The 17,601-nt window shown below is 37.4% G+C and overlaps 1 protein-coding gene across 1 annotated transcript in view; it reads right to left on the bottom strand.

The window, feature by feature from the left end:
- Slco1b3 (solute carrier organic anion transporter family member 1B3) overlaps positions 1 to 17,601 on the bottom strand; it is a 69,055-nt gene that overhangs the window by 5,698 nt on the left and 45,756 nt on the right. The window contains exons 10-13 of the mRNA XM_005364558.1: positions 16,974 to 17,169; positions 15,662 to 15,833; positions 14,075 to 14,256; positions 1,256 to 1,320 (exon numbers count right to left, since the gene is read on the bottom strand). Coding sequence (XP_005364615.1) covers positions 1,256 to 1,320; positions 14,075 to 14,256; positions 15,662 to 15,833; positions 16,974 to 17,169 — 615 coding nt within the window. The remainder of the gene's footprint in view (positions 1 to 1,255; positions 1,321 to 14,074; positions 14,257 to 15,661; positions 15,834 to 16,973; positions 17,170 to 17,601) is intronic.

Here is a 17,601-nt window from a genome sequence, read left to right as displayed (position 1 = left end):
TTAAAATGCTTTGTTAACATACATTTTTTTCATGCATTGAACACATCTTTCCAGAAAGTTCCTAACTATGATGGCAAGCTTCCCTTTCTTTATGGTTTATGATGTGTTAAAAGTACCTCTTTTATTCTTCAGCTCTCCCCTTAGACCATCAGGAGGCATACTAACTATATAATATGTAGGTTTTAGGTGCAGTTAGGTTTGTGGAGTTTCATTTGGATTTGGAGGTGGGGGCTGCTGGTATGTATAGGAACTTCCAGCCTGAAGAAGCACAGAGAAACCCCAGGAGCCTCCCTGCCCCATTTCTTACTTATCATTCTCCCCCCCCCCTTTGAAGATCCAAGGTGGTGTCTCTTACACAAGTCTCGAACAATTTATCTCCACTGTCATCAGCCAGAGTTGTTTCTTTTCTTCGTCTGGGAATATATCCCTTCTACCTCCTTTGTTGATCTTTAAATTTATCTTTAAATATTAGTTGCCTCTAATTATCTCTCTGCTCCATCCCTCGGTGATTGAGTTTTATTTTTCTTAATTTTCTTATATATAGGCATTTGATGTCTACAAATCTTATAGAGATGGTTATGTTAGAAGTTGTGAAGGTAACAGCAGACATCTGCAGACGAAGGGCTATAAGGCACTTCCTTAACTCTTTGTCAATTACTTCCTTTGAATATTTATAAATTTGGAGCCTAGGGTTCTAATCTTAACATAAAACTCATAATTTCTTGCGTTTGCTTTCAGTTAAAGTTTACTCTTTATCAAAGATGATGGGTTCTAGATTGTGGGTTCTCCTTCGCTTTTGCTTGCTAAGCTGCTAATAAAGTCTTCGGAACCTCGAGAACCAGATAGTGGGAAGCCAGACCATCAGGCTGGCTCAGTTTCTGTTCTGGACACACTCAAATTGACCAAGTTCCCAATACTCCCAAGTCCCATGAGCCATTTCCTAAAAATGCCATGTGTGGAAATGGCCCTTAACTCTGCCTGCTCCTTGGTGCAATGGAAAGGACTTTGGAAACTCCGCTCTTTGTGATAATATCTTACAGACAGGAGGATTCCTAAATATAGCCTCATTTTTGCAGTTATCTACTCAAACTCTTTTTTGTGTCACTGAGATTACTTTATATTCTACTATTTTAATTTACTAAAAATAGAAATGATTTTTAAATCTTTAAACTTTCTTTAGAACGGGAACTTTTTATGTTCAGCCTTTAAGCTTGGCATGGATATTTACTAACTGAATTTAACATGTTTATCATACCTAGTGTACGAACAACCAGCGAATGGAAACCCATTGCAAGTGATTTCAATTCAGGTTGGACAGTCCTGCAATAAGATAAAAGAAAAGGAACATTTAAACATCTTCAAAATAAATTCTAACTTAAATTTAACCTTGAAATTGTTGTTGGTTTATCTTTCCTTATGGCTAGATGAAAGCCCTCTAGGTAAAGGTATCATTCCAAGCTCTGAGAGGCAAGTATTTCTGTGATAAGAATTACTCTAATTCACTAATTCACTGTGCTATGATTTCAAGAGAGTCCAGCAAACATTTCACCTAATCAAAAAAAAAAATTATGTTGTGACTCAGTAGTCCAGGCTGGCCTTGAACTCACAGTAACCCTCCTGCTTCAGCCTCCTAAATTGCTGAGCTTACAGATGTGAGTAACCAAACCAGGTTGCATTTAGATGCCTTATTTTATAAACATGCTGCAAGAATACTTGTAGTAAGGTTTATTATGTCTACAAAGACATTGATTTCCTATGGCCCGTTCAGCCCTGGACCTGGGAAAATACAAGATGCTTGCATCTAGATATAGGTCTCAGCATACACTCTGTTTCCTAGTTTCTATTGCTGATGTTAACAGAGACGTTTATTAATGTGGGTACACAAATCACATATTATAACCAGAAGAGTCCAGAAGTTATGTATTCTGGACTGTCTTGTATAGAGCCATTATGTTAATGATAGAGAACATTTATCACCATTCTCAGTAATACACTCATTCAGGGCTAGAGAAGTGACACGGCATTAAGAATCCTTGCTGTTCTTGTGGAAGATCAGCTCTTAGTTCCCAGTACCCACACTGTGTAGCTCATAATGAGTTGTAACTTTAGCTTCAGGGGATGCACCTCCCTCTTCTGGCCTCTTCAGGCACCTGCACTCACAAACAGATACACCTATACAGAAACACACATACACAGATACCCCTATACAGAAACAAACATATGCATAAGTAAAATATAAATAGATCTTAAAGAATGAATTTATAGAAAAGAAACAGAGTTATCAGTCAAGGAAAAATTTAAGTCCAATAAATTCGTAACACAAAACTTTCAGGAGATCTAGGACATCATGGAAAAAAAGCCAAAGAATAATAGGGATAGAAGAAGGAGAAAAAAAATCCTAATTCAAAGACACAGAAAAAATATTCAACAAAATCATAGAACAAAACTTTCCTTGCCTAAAGAAGGACACACTTATAAAGGTACAAGAAGCTTACAAAACACCAAATAGACTGGACCCAAATAAAGTCCCCTCAACATGTAATAACAAAAGCATTAAAATAGAGAATAAAAAATAATTTTAAGAGCTGAAAAGGAAAAAGTCTAAGTAACATATATAGGCAGACTTATCAGAATTGCACTTGATTTCTCAAAGGAGACTCTGGAGGCCAGAAGGTCTTGGACAAATATTTTACAGAATTAAGGTACTATGGTTGCCAGCCTAGACTACTGTATCCAGTAAAACTTTCCATCTACATAGATGGAGAAAACAAGATATTTCATGACAAAACCAGATTTAAACAATACCTATCTGCAAATTCAGCTCTATAGAAAGTACTAGAAGGAAAACTCTAAGCCAAGAAGCTCTGTTATATCCACAAAAACACAGGGATAATCTCACAACAACAAAACCCAAAGAAGGGAAACTCACACACTACCATCACCACCACCAAAATAAAAAAATAACAGAAATTAACAATCACTGGTCAGTAACATATCTTAATATCAATGGACTCAATTAGCCAATAAAAAGACACAGGCTAAGAGAATGGGTACAAAAACAGTATCCATCCTTCTACTGCATACAAGAAACATACCTCAACTTCAAAGACAGAAATGCCTCCAAGTAAAGACTTATAAAAAAAATTTTCCAAACCAATGATCCTAAAAAGTTAGCCAGTGTAGTTATCTTAATATCTAACAAAATTACGCTTCAATCTAAAATTAATCAAAAGTAATAAAGGACATTCATATTCTCACAGGAAAAAATCCATCAAGAGGAAAATAATGACATCTTAAATTTTGCATGCAAATGGAAAGAATTAGAAAACATTATCCTGAGTGAGGTAACCGAGACCCCAAAAAATGAATATGGTGTGTACTTACTTATAAGTGGATACTAATCATAAACAACAGGCAATGAGCCTATAGTTTAGGATCCTAGAGAAACTAAATAATAAGGTGAACCCAAAGAAAAACATATATAGATCCACCTGGAAATAAGAATCAGACAAAAATTTGGAAGCATGGGGGCAGGGGGTAAGATGAAGGGGAGAAGGAGGGTTGAGGAGAACTTGAGGGAATGGGATAGTTAAGATAGAAGAAGGACAGATATGAAAGCAAGGAAAGAGATATCTTGATTGAGGGAGCCATTATGGAGTTAGCAAGAAACCTGGCTCTAGAAAAATGCCCAAGAACCTACAGGGATAACCCCAGCTAAGACACTAAGCAATAGAGGAGAGGGTGTCTGAACCTACATTACCCTGTATTCAGACTGATGATTATCTAAAATATCACCATAGAAACTTCATCCAACAACAGATGGAACAGAGGCAATGACCCATATTGGAGCACTGGACTGAGCTCCCAAGATCCAGTTGAAGAGTGGAAGGAGTGAGAGTATGAGCAAGGAATTCAAGACCATGAGGGGGTCAACCACTGAGACAGTTTGCTTGAGCTAATGGTAGCTCACCAACTCCAACTGGACTGGGAGTGAATGAGCATGGGTAAAACCAAGCCCCTCTGAAGGGGGTTGACAACTGAGGCAGACTGAGAGACCTCTGATAGTGACAATGGGATGTGTCTCTACTGCATATACTGGCTTCATGAGATTCGATTCTCTTTGGATGTAACCTTGCTCAACCTAGATGTAGTAGGGAGGGCCTTGGACTTTTCACGGGTTGGGGTGCATGGCACTCTTTTAGGGGTGGGGTGAGGGTTTGTGGAGGGAAAGGGAGGGGACTTGAGGAAGGGAGGGAGTGGGAATTTGGATTGGTATTTTTAAGCAATAATAAAAAAGAAAGAAAAAAGAGGAAGTCTCAATTCTTAACATATATGCTCCAAAAACAAGGTTACCCACATTTGTAAAAGAAACATTATTAAAACTTAAATCACAATCAAACCCCAAATATTAATGGTGGGAGACTTCAACACCCCACTCAAACCAATAAAATGTTCAGCTAGAGAGAAACTTAACATAGAAATGAGGGAACCTACAGATGCCATAACTCAAATGGACTTAACAGACATCTATGGAACATTTCACCCAAACACAAAAGAATATACCTTCTTCTCAACACCTCATAAAACTGTCACAAAAATTGACCCACATACTCGGTCACAAAGCAAATCTCAACATATATTTAAAAAGTTGGGACAAGACTATGTATCATACTGGACCACCACGGGATAAAGTTATAGTTCAACAACAACACAAATGAAAAAAAAAATACCCTACAAAATAATGATGAAAACTGAGCAGTTCTCAACTGAGCCACAACTGGGTCAAGAAAGAAATAAAGAAATCAAAGATTCCCCAGAATTCAACAAAAAGGAATCCACAACATACCCAAACTTCTGGAACACAATGAAAGCAGTGATAAAAGTTCATTGATGTGGGATTTCCCTCTGTATGCTGTGATTACCATTAATGATTAAATAAACTGCTTTGGACCTATAGCAGGGCAGAATTTAGCTATGCAGGGAAAGCTAAACTGAATGCTAGAAGAAAGGAGGCAGAATCAGGAGAAGCCATATAGCCATGCTGGAGCCAGTAAGCCACAGCCACATGGCGATACACGAATTACTAGAAATTGGTTAAATTAAGATGTAAGAGTTAGCCAAAAAGAAGCTATAGCTAATGTGCTAAGTAGTGATTTAATTAATACAGTTTCTGTGTGGTTATTTGGGACTGAGCAGCTGGGAACCAACAAGAGGCTTCATTACAAGAAATCGGTGCTGATGTAGCCAACTAAAATCTACTTAAAACTTAAGAGGTCTTGCAAAGGAATTCTAGAGACTATAAAACAAAGTTTAGTCACATTGGTTTTTCAAGTGGCCTATGCTTGCTAGTGGCAAGCTGTGGTCCTTTAAAAGAGGTCTTAGTGGTTCAGCTATAGCAGAACAAAAGCTACACCATTTTAAAACCCAGCTTTCTGGGCCATGCTGCCAGCACAAACTCTGGCTATGGAGCATTTATATGGTATTTGTGGGCCAAGGTGTTTGGAATCATGTCCATAGCTCAGCTCTCCCCACCTGGGCAGGCAGCAGAAACAGGTCTACTAGGCATGCACAAGCAGGAGAGCATGGCAGAGTTCTGCCACCATACACAGAGATATTATCAGGCCATGCAGTGAGCTGCATGGCAGATTTAGCTTTTACTCAGAAAAAAAGGTTTATATGGTGCATGGTGCTAACCAGAGTTTAGGTGGTAAGGATGGCTCCCACCCAGCAGTGCTAGAGCCTGAGGTGAATTGCCTCCACCATATTTAATGCCTGAGAGAGGTAGAGCCTGCTCCCAAGGCCACTGAGACTAAGCTCCTTAGAATCTTAAGAAAGGTTTCTGGTCAGAAAGTAATTACAGATATGTAATAAAGACAAATCCAGATTAAAAAAAAAAAAACTCTAAATGGGTTGTGATGTTGGATAATAGTATGTAGGCATGGGAGAGAGAAAAAAAGTATAGAGAGTTAAAAAAGAAGTAGTTTTAAAAAAACAAAGTCTTTAAAGAGACAGAGTACAGACAGTCCTATATTAAAAAGAGTATAGACAAATAAGTCATATAAAGATGGAAAATTGACAGAGTCTAGACTATATATATTATTGTGATTTCTTTGATTTTTCTTGACTGTGAAGTAGCTAAGTACAGAGAGATATTTTATTGTACAGGCTGCTAAACTAAACCAGCATATATATTATAAAAGTATCTTGGATCTAAGGATATGTTGCTTTAGAAAAGAGGCTCTTATTTTGTTTCCACAGAGGATAAGAACCTATAGATTGCTTCCAGATTAGTATGGTTTGATGGACCAAGAGCTCCTGAAAAGTTACCTTTAACACTCCTTCTTCAAAAAATTACTTCTCTCAATAAACAGTAGGAAGCAGTTTGGAGAAAACTATGCCCATATCCCAAATATTGTTTATAAGTGTTTGTTTATATTTAAAGGGGGATAGACTATAGAGATAGATACTTTACATTAGTATGGACCTTGGTTTATTGATACAAATTAAAGCTCAATTCTGTTATATGTATATTTCTGCTCTTGATTAAAGTATAGTGTATTTCATTTAAAAATGAAATTTATAATAAAAAATATAGGTTAATAAATAGTCATCTATAATAGTCAAGTTTATAATCATGTTAGTTAAGTTTTAATGATATAGATAAAGATAAAGATGTATTTCAGTTAGGTGTTCTTCAAATCTTTCAGAGACCTTCAGAATATTGCATTAAAATGTTTTAAGAAATTAAGACTTTTCATGACAGTGAGACACATCTCCTCCTGGCAGCACCAATTACTTCAAGAGAAAGATGAACATTGAAGCAGCTCCGTATGTCATTGGTTAGCCATTTGGGTAAAACACTGCTCTTGCTTGGACAGCTTAGGACATGCAGGATCCACAGAGAAATGACTGATGAACTTGACTAAAGGAAAAACAATCCTTTGGGTTTTTCTTGTTTTGTGAAATAGTCTTCTAGACATTCTGCAGGATACAAAAGAAAGTGGCTGAAATTTCTAACTACAGGGAAATGTCTGTCCAATACTATGGGCCGGTAGGCTGAAGATAGATGTCCCAATGGTACAGAAGAGCTTTGGGTGTGTGTCCAAGCAGCAAGATGTCTCTATCAATTATAGAGTTTTGGAAGTTGCATACAATGCATTTCCTATTTACTTAGATAATATTATATCCTTCTGGAGTCTTTGATGGAGTTGAAGAGTAGATAGTAATAATTATAGTTTTCCTTAGTAAAGACAGAAGATAATATAGATATAAATGTTGTGGTTGTAATTCTTGCTTGACACTTGTTTTGTTATCTGCAATTTTACAATGATAAAGTTAAAACCTTCTTTTTTATTTAAACAGAAAAAGGGAAGTGATGTGGGATCTTACTCTATATGCTGTGATTACCATTAATGAATAAAGAAACTGCTTCGGATGCATAGTAGGGCAGAACTTAGTTAGGCAGAGAAAACTAAGCTAAATGCTGGGAGAAAGGAAGTGAAGTCAGGGAGAAGTCATGTGTGCCCGCTGGAGCCAGAAGGAACTTTACCCGGTAAGCCACAACCACATGGTGATAAACAGATTACTACAAATGTGTTAAATTAAGATGAAAGAGTTAGCTAATAAGAAGCTAGAACTAAAGAGCCAGGCAGTGATTTAATTAACATGGTTTCTGCATGGTCATTTTGGGGCTGAACAGCCAGAAACTAACAAACAGCCTCATTACGAGAGTTCATAGCACTAAGTTCCTACATAAAGAATTTGGAGAAATCTCAAATTAGTGACTTGACAGCACACCTGAAATCTCTAGAATAAAAAGAAGCATACTCACCAAAAAGTGACAGATTTCAGAAAATAATCAAATTCAGGTCTGAAATCAATAAAATTGAAACAAAGAGTTGCTTCTTTAGGAAATCAACAAGATAGTCAAACCCTTATTCATATAAAGAAAAAGGCAGAGAGCAAATGTCCACATTAACAAAATCAGAGATGAAAAGAGAGACATAATTACAGACTCGGAGAAAATTCCAAGAATTGTCAGGTTATATGCTCCACAAAATTGGGAAATCTAAAAGAAATGGATCACTTTCTTGATAAGTACCACAAACCAAAATTAAATCAAAAGTAGATAAAGAACTTAAACAGACCTGAAACACCTAAGGAAATAGATGTAGACATAAAACATCTTCTGAACCATAGAAAACCCAGGAATAAATAGTTTCAGTGCAGAATTCTATCAGAATTTCAAAGAAAAGCTAATACCAATACTCTCCAAATTGTTCCACACAATAGAAATGAGAAGAATATTGACAAATTCTTTTTATAGGGCTACAGTTACCTTGATACTCAAATCAAACAAAGATGATACAAAGAAAAGTTAGTAAAGAACAATCTCACTCATGAACATTAATGCAAAAATTCTCAGCAAGTACTGATAAAAACTGAATCCAAGAACACGTTAAAAAATCATCCACCATTACCAAGTATGCTTCATCCCAAAGATTCAGAGTTGGTTCAATATACAAAAAAATCTGTCAATGTAATACACCAAATAAGCAAACTGAAAGGAAAAAAAATCCCATACTATCATCTCATTAGATGCTGAGAAAGCCTTTGACAAAATCAATCACCCCTTTATGATGAAGAATCTGGAGAGAACAGGTATACATTGAGCATACTTAAACATAATAAAAGGCAACATAGAGCAAGCCATTAGCCAACATCAAGTTAAAAGGAGAGAGACTCAAAAATATTCCATCAAAATCAGGGACAAGACAATGCTGTCCATAATCTACATATTTCTTCAATAACTTGAGGTTATAGGTAGTGCAATAAGGCAACAAAAGAGATTAAGGAAATATAAATTGAAAAGGAAGAATTCAAATTTTCACTATTTGCAGTTGATACAATGGTACACATAAATGACCACAAAAATTCTACCAGGGAATTCTTTTTTTTTTAAAGATTTATTTATTATGCATACAGCATTCTGTCTGCATGGATGTCTGCACGCCAGAAGAGGGCACCAGATCTCATTACAGATGGTTGTGAGCCACCATGTGGTTGCTGGGAATTGAACTCAGGACCTTTGGAAGAGCAGCCAGTGCTCTTAACCTCTGAGCCATCTCTCCAGCTACCAGGGAATTCTTACATCTGATAAATTCCTTCTGTAATGTGACTGGATGCAAGATTAAGTAAAAACCATCAGTAGCCTTCCTATGTACAAATGTTAAATGGAACAAGATAGAAATCAGAAAAACAAAGTTCTTTATAATAGTCACAAAAAATATAAAATATATTGGGGTGACTCTAACCAAACAAGTAAAAGACCTATAAGACAAGAATTTTAAGTCATTGAAAAAGGAAATTGATAGTTTCACAAAATGGAAAGATTTCTCATGCTTATGGATAGGTAGGATTAACATAGTAAAAATAGCCTTTTTACCAAAACCAGTCAACAGATTTAACACAATCCCCATAAAAATCCCAACATCATTTTTTACAGACCTAGAAAGAACTATACTCAACTTCATATGGAAAAGTAAAAAGCCCAGGATAGCTAAAACACACCTTACAATAAAGGAACTATCTGGAGCTGTCACCATCCTAACTTCAAGCCCTACTATAGAGCTACAGTAATAAAAACAGTTCTGTATTGGCATAAAAACAAACAAGTGGATCAATGGATTTAATCAAAGAACCTGATTAAAAACTCACATAAATAAAAGAACACCTGATATTTGACACAGAATTGTAGGAGGAGGGCCTGCTTGTTTATCCCACCTAGCTGGCTAGCTTAGTGCCAGAATAATCACACAGAAACCATATCCATTAAATCACTGCTTGGCCCATTAGCTCTAACTTTTTATTGGCTAACTCTTACATCTTAGTTTAACCCATTTTTATTAATCTGTGTATTGTCATGTGACAGTGGCTTACTGGCTAAGTTTCGGCAGCATATTTTACTCCGATGGCAGACCCATGGCATCTCCCTGACTCTGCTTTCTTCCTCCCAGAAGTTAGTTCCATCTTCCCTGCCCACCTAAGTTCTGCCCTATCAACAGGCCAGGACAATTTCTTTATTCATTAATGGCAATTGCAGCACATAGAAGGAACTCCCACATAACAGAATTCAAAAATTTATAACAGAAAAAGGAAAGTATCTTCCTCAAATGGTGCTGGCATAACTAGATGGCAACATGCACAAGAAAGCAAATAGATCCATATCTATTGTCGTGCACAAAACTCAAGTCCAAATGGACCAAAGACCACAACATAATTCAGTTACACAAAAGCTAATAGAAGAGAAAGAAGGAAATATCCTTGAACATGTTGGCACAGGAAACTACTTCCTGAATATAACACCTATAGCACAGACACTGAAATTGACAATTAATAAATAGGACCTCATGAAACTGAAAAACTTCTGTAATGCAAAGGGCAATGTCAATAAGACAAAACAGCAGCCTACAGAATAGAATAAGATCTTCACAAAGCACACATTTGACAGAGGGTTGATCTCCAAAATACATAAAAAAAAACTCAAGAAACTAGACATCAAATTACAAAATAATCCCATTTAAAAATGGTATACAAACTTAAACAGAGACTTCTCAACAGAAGAATCTCAAAAGGCTGAGATACATTTAAAGAAGTGTTTAGCATCCTTAACTATTAGGGAAATGCAAATCAAAACTACTCTGAGGTACAATATTATACCTGGATAAGATAAAAAAATGCTAATGACAGCCTATATTAGAGAGGATGTTGAGTAAGGAGAATACTTCTCCACTGCTGGTGGGAGTGCAAACTTTTAGAGTCACTTTGGAAATCAGTATGGCCATTTTTCAGCAAATTAGGAATCAATCTACCTCAAGACCCAGCAAAACCACTCTTGGGCAAAAACCCTGAGGATGCTCAACTATACCACAAGAATACTTACTCAACTATGTTCATAACAACATTATTCATAATAGCAAGAACATATAAACAACCTAGATGGTCCTCAACCAAAAAAAAATGGATAAAGAAAATGTGATATATCTACACAATGGCTTGTTTTTGAGCTGTAAAAAAACAATGGTATCTTGATATTTGCAGGCAAATGGGTAAAACTAGAAAAATAATTTTGAGTGAAGTAACCCAGACACAGAAAAAGAAATACACTATATATTCACTCACAAGTGGATATTAGATATAAGGAAAAGGATAACCAGTCTATAATCCTCAACCACACAGAGGTTAGGTGGCAAGGAAGACCCAGAGAAAAACTTATGAATCTCCCTGGGAAGATGAAATGGAAAAAAATGTCCTGGTAAACTGGGGGTGGGGGCAGTAGATGAGAAGGAAGAAGAGAGTCAAGTTGGGAGTGGGAGAGAATGAGAGAGTAGCAGGAGAGATACCTTAAAAGAGGGGGAAATTGTGGGGTTGGGGAGAAATCTAGTGCCAGGAAAACTCCAAGGAGTCCACAAGAATGATAGGGTCATTCTAGGATTCCTGGAAAGAGTTGTTGTGGGATTTCCATCTGCATGCTGTGAATATGATTGGTTAATAAATAAAGCTGTCTTGAGCCTACGGCAGGGTAGATCAGAAGTAGGCATGGAAGATGGAACTGAATGCTGGGAGAAAGAAGGGTAGAGTCAGGGAGAAGCCATGGAGCCACCACCAGACTCAGGCATGCCAAAACTTTGCCGGTAAGCTATTGCCTTGTGGCAATACACAGTATAATGAAGATGGGTTAAATAAATATGTAAGAGTTAACTATTAGGAGGCTAGAGCTAATTGGCCAAGCAGTGATTTAAATAATACAGTTTTATGTGATTATTTTGGGTCTAAGCTAGCCGGGAACCAACAAGCGGCCCACTCCCTCCAACAATGAGTTGAGAGGGTGCCTGAACTGGTCTTCCTTGTAATAAGATTGGTGACATCCCCATTGTCGCAGTGTATGGGTGCACCCCTTGCAGTCCTGAGTTCCTTGCTCGTGCTCTCTCTCCTTCTGCTCCTGATTTGGACCTTGAGATTTATGTCCGGTGCTCCAATGTGGGTCTCTGTCTGTGTCTCCTTTCATTGCCTGATGAAGGTTAATATTCAGGAGGATGCCTATATGGTTTTCTTTGGGTTCTCCTTATTTAGCTTCTCTAGGATCACTAATTATAGGCTCAATGTCCTTTGTTTATGGCTAGAAATCAAATATGAGTGAGTACATCCCATGCTCCTCTTTTTGGGTCTGGCTTACCTCACTCAGGATAGTGTTTTCTATTTCTATCCATTTGCATGCAAAATTCAAGTAGCCCTTGTTTTTTTACTGCTGAGTAGTACTCTAATATGTATATATTCCATACTTTCTTCATCCATTCTTCCATTGAAGGGAATCTAGATTGTTTCCAGGTTCTGGCTATTACAAACAATGCTGCTATGAACATCGTAGAGCATATACTTTTGTTATATGATAAGGGAACTCACCAAGGCCAGCTGGCCTGGGTCTGAAAAAGCCTGGGATAAAACCGGACTCTCTGAACATAGTGGACAATGAGGACTACTGAGAACTCAAGAACAATGGCAGTGGGTTTTTGATCCTACTGCATGTACTGGCTTTGTGGGAGCCTAGGCAGTTTGGATGCTCAACTTACTAGACCTGGATGGAGGTGGGGGTTCCTTGGACTTCCCACAGGGCAGGGAACCCTGATTGCTCTTCGGGCTGAGGAGGGGCGGACTTAATTGGGGGAGGAAGAGGGAAATGGGAGGCAGTGGCAAGGAAGAGACAGAAATCTTTAATAAATAAATAATTTTTTTTAAAAAAAGATTGGTGACATTCCTAATTGTCATCATGGAGCCTTTGTTCAGTATCTGATGGAAGTAGATGTAGAGATCCACTGGGCTAAACTCTGGGATTTCAGTTGAGAAGAGAGTAGAGAGATTATATGAGTAAGGGGGTTTAAGATCATAATGGGGAAACCCACAGAGGCAGCTGAACTAAGCATGTTGGAGCTTACAGACTCTGGACTGACAGTTGGGAAACTAGCATGGGATCCATGTTCACTCTCTACATCTGGATGACAGTTGTGTGACCTATCCTCTTATGGGGCTGCTGGCAAGACAAAACCTGTCCATGATACGTGGGCTGTTCCTTTGTAACCTATTCCCTGTGGTAGTATGCCTTCTTCAGTCTTGGTGCCCAAAGAGGAGCTATATGAGCTTGATATACCATGCTTTGCTTATTCCCATGGGAAGCCTTACACCATCTGAATGGAGATAGAGGGGGATTGGATGGAGGGGAGGTTTGGAGGGGAGATGATGGAGGGAGTGGGAGGAGAGGAGGGAGGGAGAACTGTGGTTGGTATGTAAAATAAATGAAAAAATGATTAATTAAAAAATAACACAGTTCACCACAATGTCTTAAAATACAGGCTAGGAAGTATGGGCAGAGCAACTGTTAAGGTGTGCTTGAAGTGAATGGTCAAGGGCATGTTGACTAATGTAAGTACCAGAGTACAGCATCATGGAGATTTGCACATGACACATCAGGCAAAAGACTGCTCCTGTTTCTCACATATACTTCTTGACCTAGAAGTACCCTCCTAGACCAAGATCCAGGAAACTTTGCTTTGACTATGGTACAAAGGTTTCAGCCTGAACTTGCCTTGAAAAACTGGAAGACTACATGGGACATCCATGGTTGCTTTTTTTTTGACCAAGAGCCTCATGTCAGTACATGAATACCCACTTTTGACCCTTGTAAAAATCATACTCAACTTTTTTCTTTCTGCTTCCTTTATATTGTTAGTAAAATAAAGAGAATATTAATACTGAGGGGGAAAAAAAGTAAATGTAAGCATCTGAGGGTGTGTCTCCAGAATTCATCTGCATTTCCATCTGTGATCATACAGGTAACAGCAGGTTCTTGAAAGCATAGGCAACTTGCCTAATCTCCGTGGTAGGAGTGGGAGGTACTTGAAGACTTATACCAGACATAATTATCTGAACTGTAAATGGGCACCCACACATGAGCATGCTCCACATGTGCACCCCACACAGAAATGCACACACATGTATGAAAAAAACAAAATATACTCACTTCATCAGAATCATCATAAAACAGGTGCTTCCCAATGCAACAAAGAAAGAATTTAAGACTTGCAAAGCTATATAAAAGTAATAGTTGTTTTTGCACTTGTTTCTTGGGCATTCACCCAAACGGGCTGAGAAATTGCTGCTCAGGAGATCAGAATCTCTGATACAACTGCAGTCATAGAATACCTAAGAAACAGATTTGAAAAGTTACAGAACATGCTTGCAAAATGTGAAACTGCTATAAATATGTCCCATTATATTTTTTAAAGTTTCTTTTATTCTTAAAGTGTGTTTACAGTTTTAAAACTTCTAAAACATAGTTGTTTAACAACTGAAAACAAAACAATATAATTCTCTGTATTTATTTCTAGACAAGAAAATTTAATTGCTCCTAGTAATTCATTTCCAATGTCAAAGTTATGAAAGAATTGAAAAAAGAGTGTTTGAAACTGTTCATAGTTTCTTCATTCAGACAAGTTCTTTTCTATAGTTGCCTTTCTCTAACTTTTATCTTCTGTATTACATTTACTTACTCCATTTAAAACTTACTAAAATGTGTCAGTCATATGCCTTGTGGAAGGTTTTCCCAGAGACTAAAGGCATTTGATAGCTTCCATGGGGCCAAAATCTGAAATGAAAACCACCTACACAAACATGTTGAACCATACATGGTTGGGTGGGAAGCAGGGATCATGCCATATATGGCAGTGCATGTCTATAATTCCAGCACTTAAGAAGCCGAGGCAAGAAGATCCTGTGTGTAAGGGTAGCCTTGGCTACATACTAAGGTCCTGTCTCGTAAACAGAAAGTCAGAACTGGTTGTATATCCAATGTTTGAATTAGGGAAAGGTAAAAGGAGAAAACTGCCTAACTTTCTGAAATTTTAAATAGATTAGGAATATGTGCAACACCATAACGATTTTCATGATTGGTAGTCAGCAGTTGACTAAGGATAACTCATAGTTCATAGGGAAAAGGATGTTTTAAACAAAGTGGATTGTTGTGGGATACACTAGGCATATGTGAAAATGATACTATAATTTCTGGGTAGAAACACAAGCTTTGGGAAATTCAGAACTGACAGGTGAGACTTGGACTGTCAAGTAAGCATGAAGTCAGCACTGCTTTTCAAAGAGTCAAAAGGGAGGGAGCCCAGAGTCATAATCATAAAAGTCTGCAGAACAGTGCATGTTTTGTTCATGTTTTTTAATTAAGATTCTTCCTTAATATCTGAGGTTTAAGGAATTCTCACTGATGACAGTCAGCTGCTTGAGTCAGAAAAGTGCTTCAGAAAGCCTATGTCCAGGTTCCCAAAGTCAATATTTGGACTCTTGAAAATGAGAATTTGGAAATGAAGTATTAGAATTTAAGGAATTATAATTTGAGAAACAGATAGTTAGGATAGTGTTCCAAGCAAGATTTCATGTGGAGACTTGGTAATCTCCCATCCTTCACAACAGAGATCATATATTAACCTATTCTTGAATCTTTTTATTGGATATCTTAGCTCTATAAAGATTTGATAAGTATCCATGAAATCTGTAGTGCAGTTATGAGTAAGGAAAGTGAAAAATGAAAACGGATACTCACTGTACTATTAGAGTTCCTATTACCACTAGACGATTTGCATCCTGCCAGACAAGGGGAAATGTAGGTCACTCCATTCTTCCCACAGATGGGTTCCCATTGACTTTTATCACAACTGCAGTTTGAATTGCAATACGAAAGTGGTACATCTATGTGGGAGTCCACTGAGTTCATTCTAGAGACACATGATGAGAGACATGTCAAAGAGAAGACAGAGATGAAGTGAGAAGGACAGAAGGAAGGAAAGAAAGAGTGAAAATGATATAAAAGAAAGGAAAGAGGAGGAGGAGGAAGAATAGAGAAGCAGCAAGAGGGGAAATGGTAGGGAATGATGAAGCCAGCGCAGAGGGGAGGAAAATGAAGAAGGAAAAGGCTAGAGAGCCTAAAAACTCCTACCCAAAAGAGAACTGATGAGAATTCTGTGCATGTTACTGGTGTGTGAGCCTATTTAAGCTGCTAGATACTGTTAGAGATAAGCTGTGCAAGAGACCCCAAGCCCTGGCCTTAGGGCAGATAAAGTATCAGTAATACTTTTCACTACGTAGAAACAGTGGGAAAGCAAAGGTACAGTTACTTGGAATACTCAGATGTCTGACTAACTCCAATGAGGACAGTAGTAGTGCCAGTTTATAGAGCATGAAAATCCAGTTTGGTGTAAGGAACTGGTCTCTTGTACGGGTGTCCGTTAAAATGAGCACTAGATGTAGGTTGCACAGCCATGGCTGTGAGGTTTCCCTCCATCTACATTCACATCCTAGCCAAGATGCAGTGGGGAAAACCAAGAGTTTGAAGTCCAAAACTCGAAATTTGAGTCAATGACAGCCAGCCAGGTAATGTCTAGGCATGGCTGGCTGTATAAACTCTGTTCAAGGGGAAAATGTGCCCATGACAAAAGTACCCATGACAGATTGTAAACACTCTAAAAATGGCATGATTACCATAACCCAGCTTTTCTTTAAAGGAGAAATAAAATGCAGTGATCTGAACCATTAGTCTTCAGTGAACATGCTATGTAATTTACTTCCATCAAGGCTATGATGAAAAATAAATAAAACATTAGTTTTTTTCTTGAAGCTGAAAAAAAAAATAAAGGAGAAATAAAAACTGATTTTGTGAACTCTCAAAAAAGTGTTCACAAAAGTGTTTGGGGAATTTATGAATTGTAATTAATTGTTATTAACTTCTTAACTAACTGACTTCTTGCTAACTGACTAAGTAAGTTATTGGAAACTACTTTCAGCCCTATTTTTCCTCATATACAGTCTTCTAATTGGAATCAATGCATCACTCTGTTGATAAAATGATATATACAAACCCATCGTAAGTCAAGGTTAGACCAGCAAATGATTTGTTTTCACAGATTAGAGGAAAATTTAACAGATGAATCACATAAGACACTGAAGTCGTGAAAAATGCAAACTTGGCAATTCCAATCACGGTAAATTTGAATCTTTTAATGATATATCCTCCTAAAAACATTCCAGATGCCATAGCAGGTAGGGTTATAACTCCTGTAAATAAGAGAAAGATGTTGTCATTATATAAATAAAGTTTGCCCGTTGTCTTTACATAATGAAATACAGTGTGCCTACATAGGCCCTTCATTTTTGTTGCTTCTTAAGTAGAAATTAATGACCAGAATCAAGATGGAAAACCATGCCCAATTTGGAAAAATAAAAAAAAGATATCTTCCTGCCTCATTTCCTGATAAAAGAAGTCAGAAGTTGTCATTTTAACAGGTGAATTTTATGAGGAACACCCCCTTCTATAAATAAATAAGGGCAATATATTTTAAGCTTCACCACCTAAAAGTTTTTAAGATTGGAACTATTTCATTATTTATCTATGTGTGTGCATGTGTGTCTGCATGAGTGGGGTGAACATGGGTACAGGTGTGATTTGGTACTGCAATACTTGTCAGATTCTTTTTTTTTTCTTTTCTT

Source organism: Microtus ochrogaster (assembly GCF_000317375.1).
Source record: "Microtus ochrogaster isolate Prairie Vole_2 chromosome 14 unlocalized genomic scaffold, MicOch1.0 chr14_random_2, whole genome shotgun sequence".
Taxonomy (NCBI): Eukaryota; Metazoa; Chordata; class Mammalia; order Rodentia; family Cricetidae; genus Microtus; species Microtus ochrogaster.
This window is presented reverse-complemented; position numbering and strand designations above follow the sequence as displayed.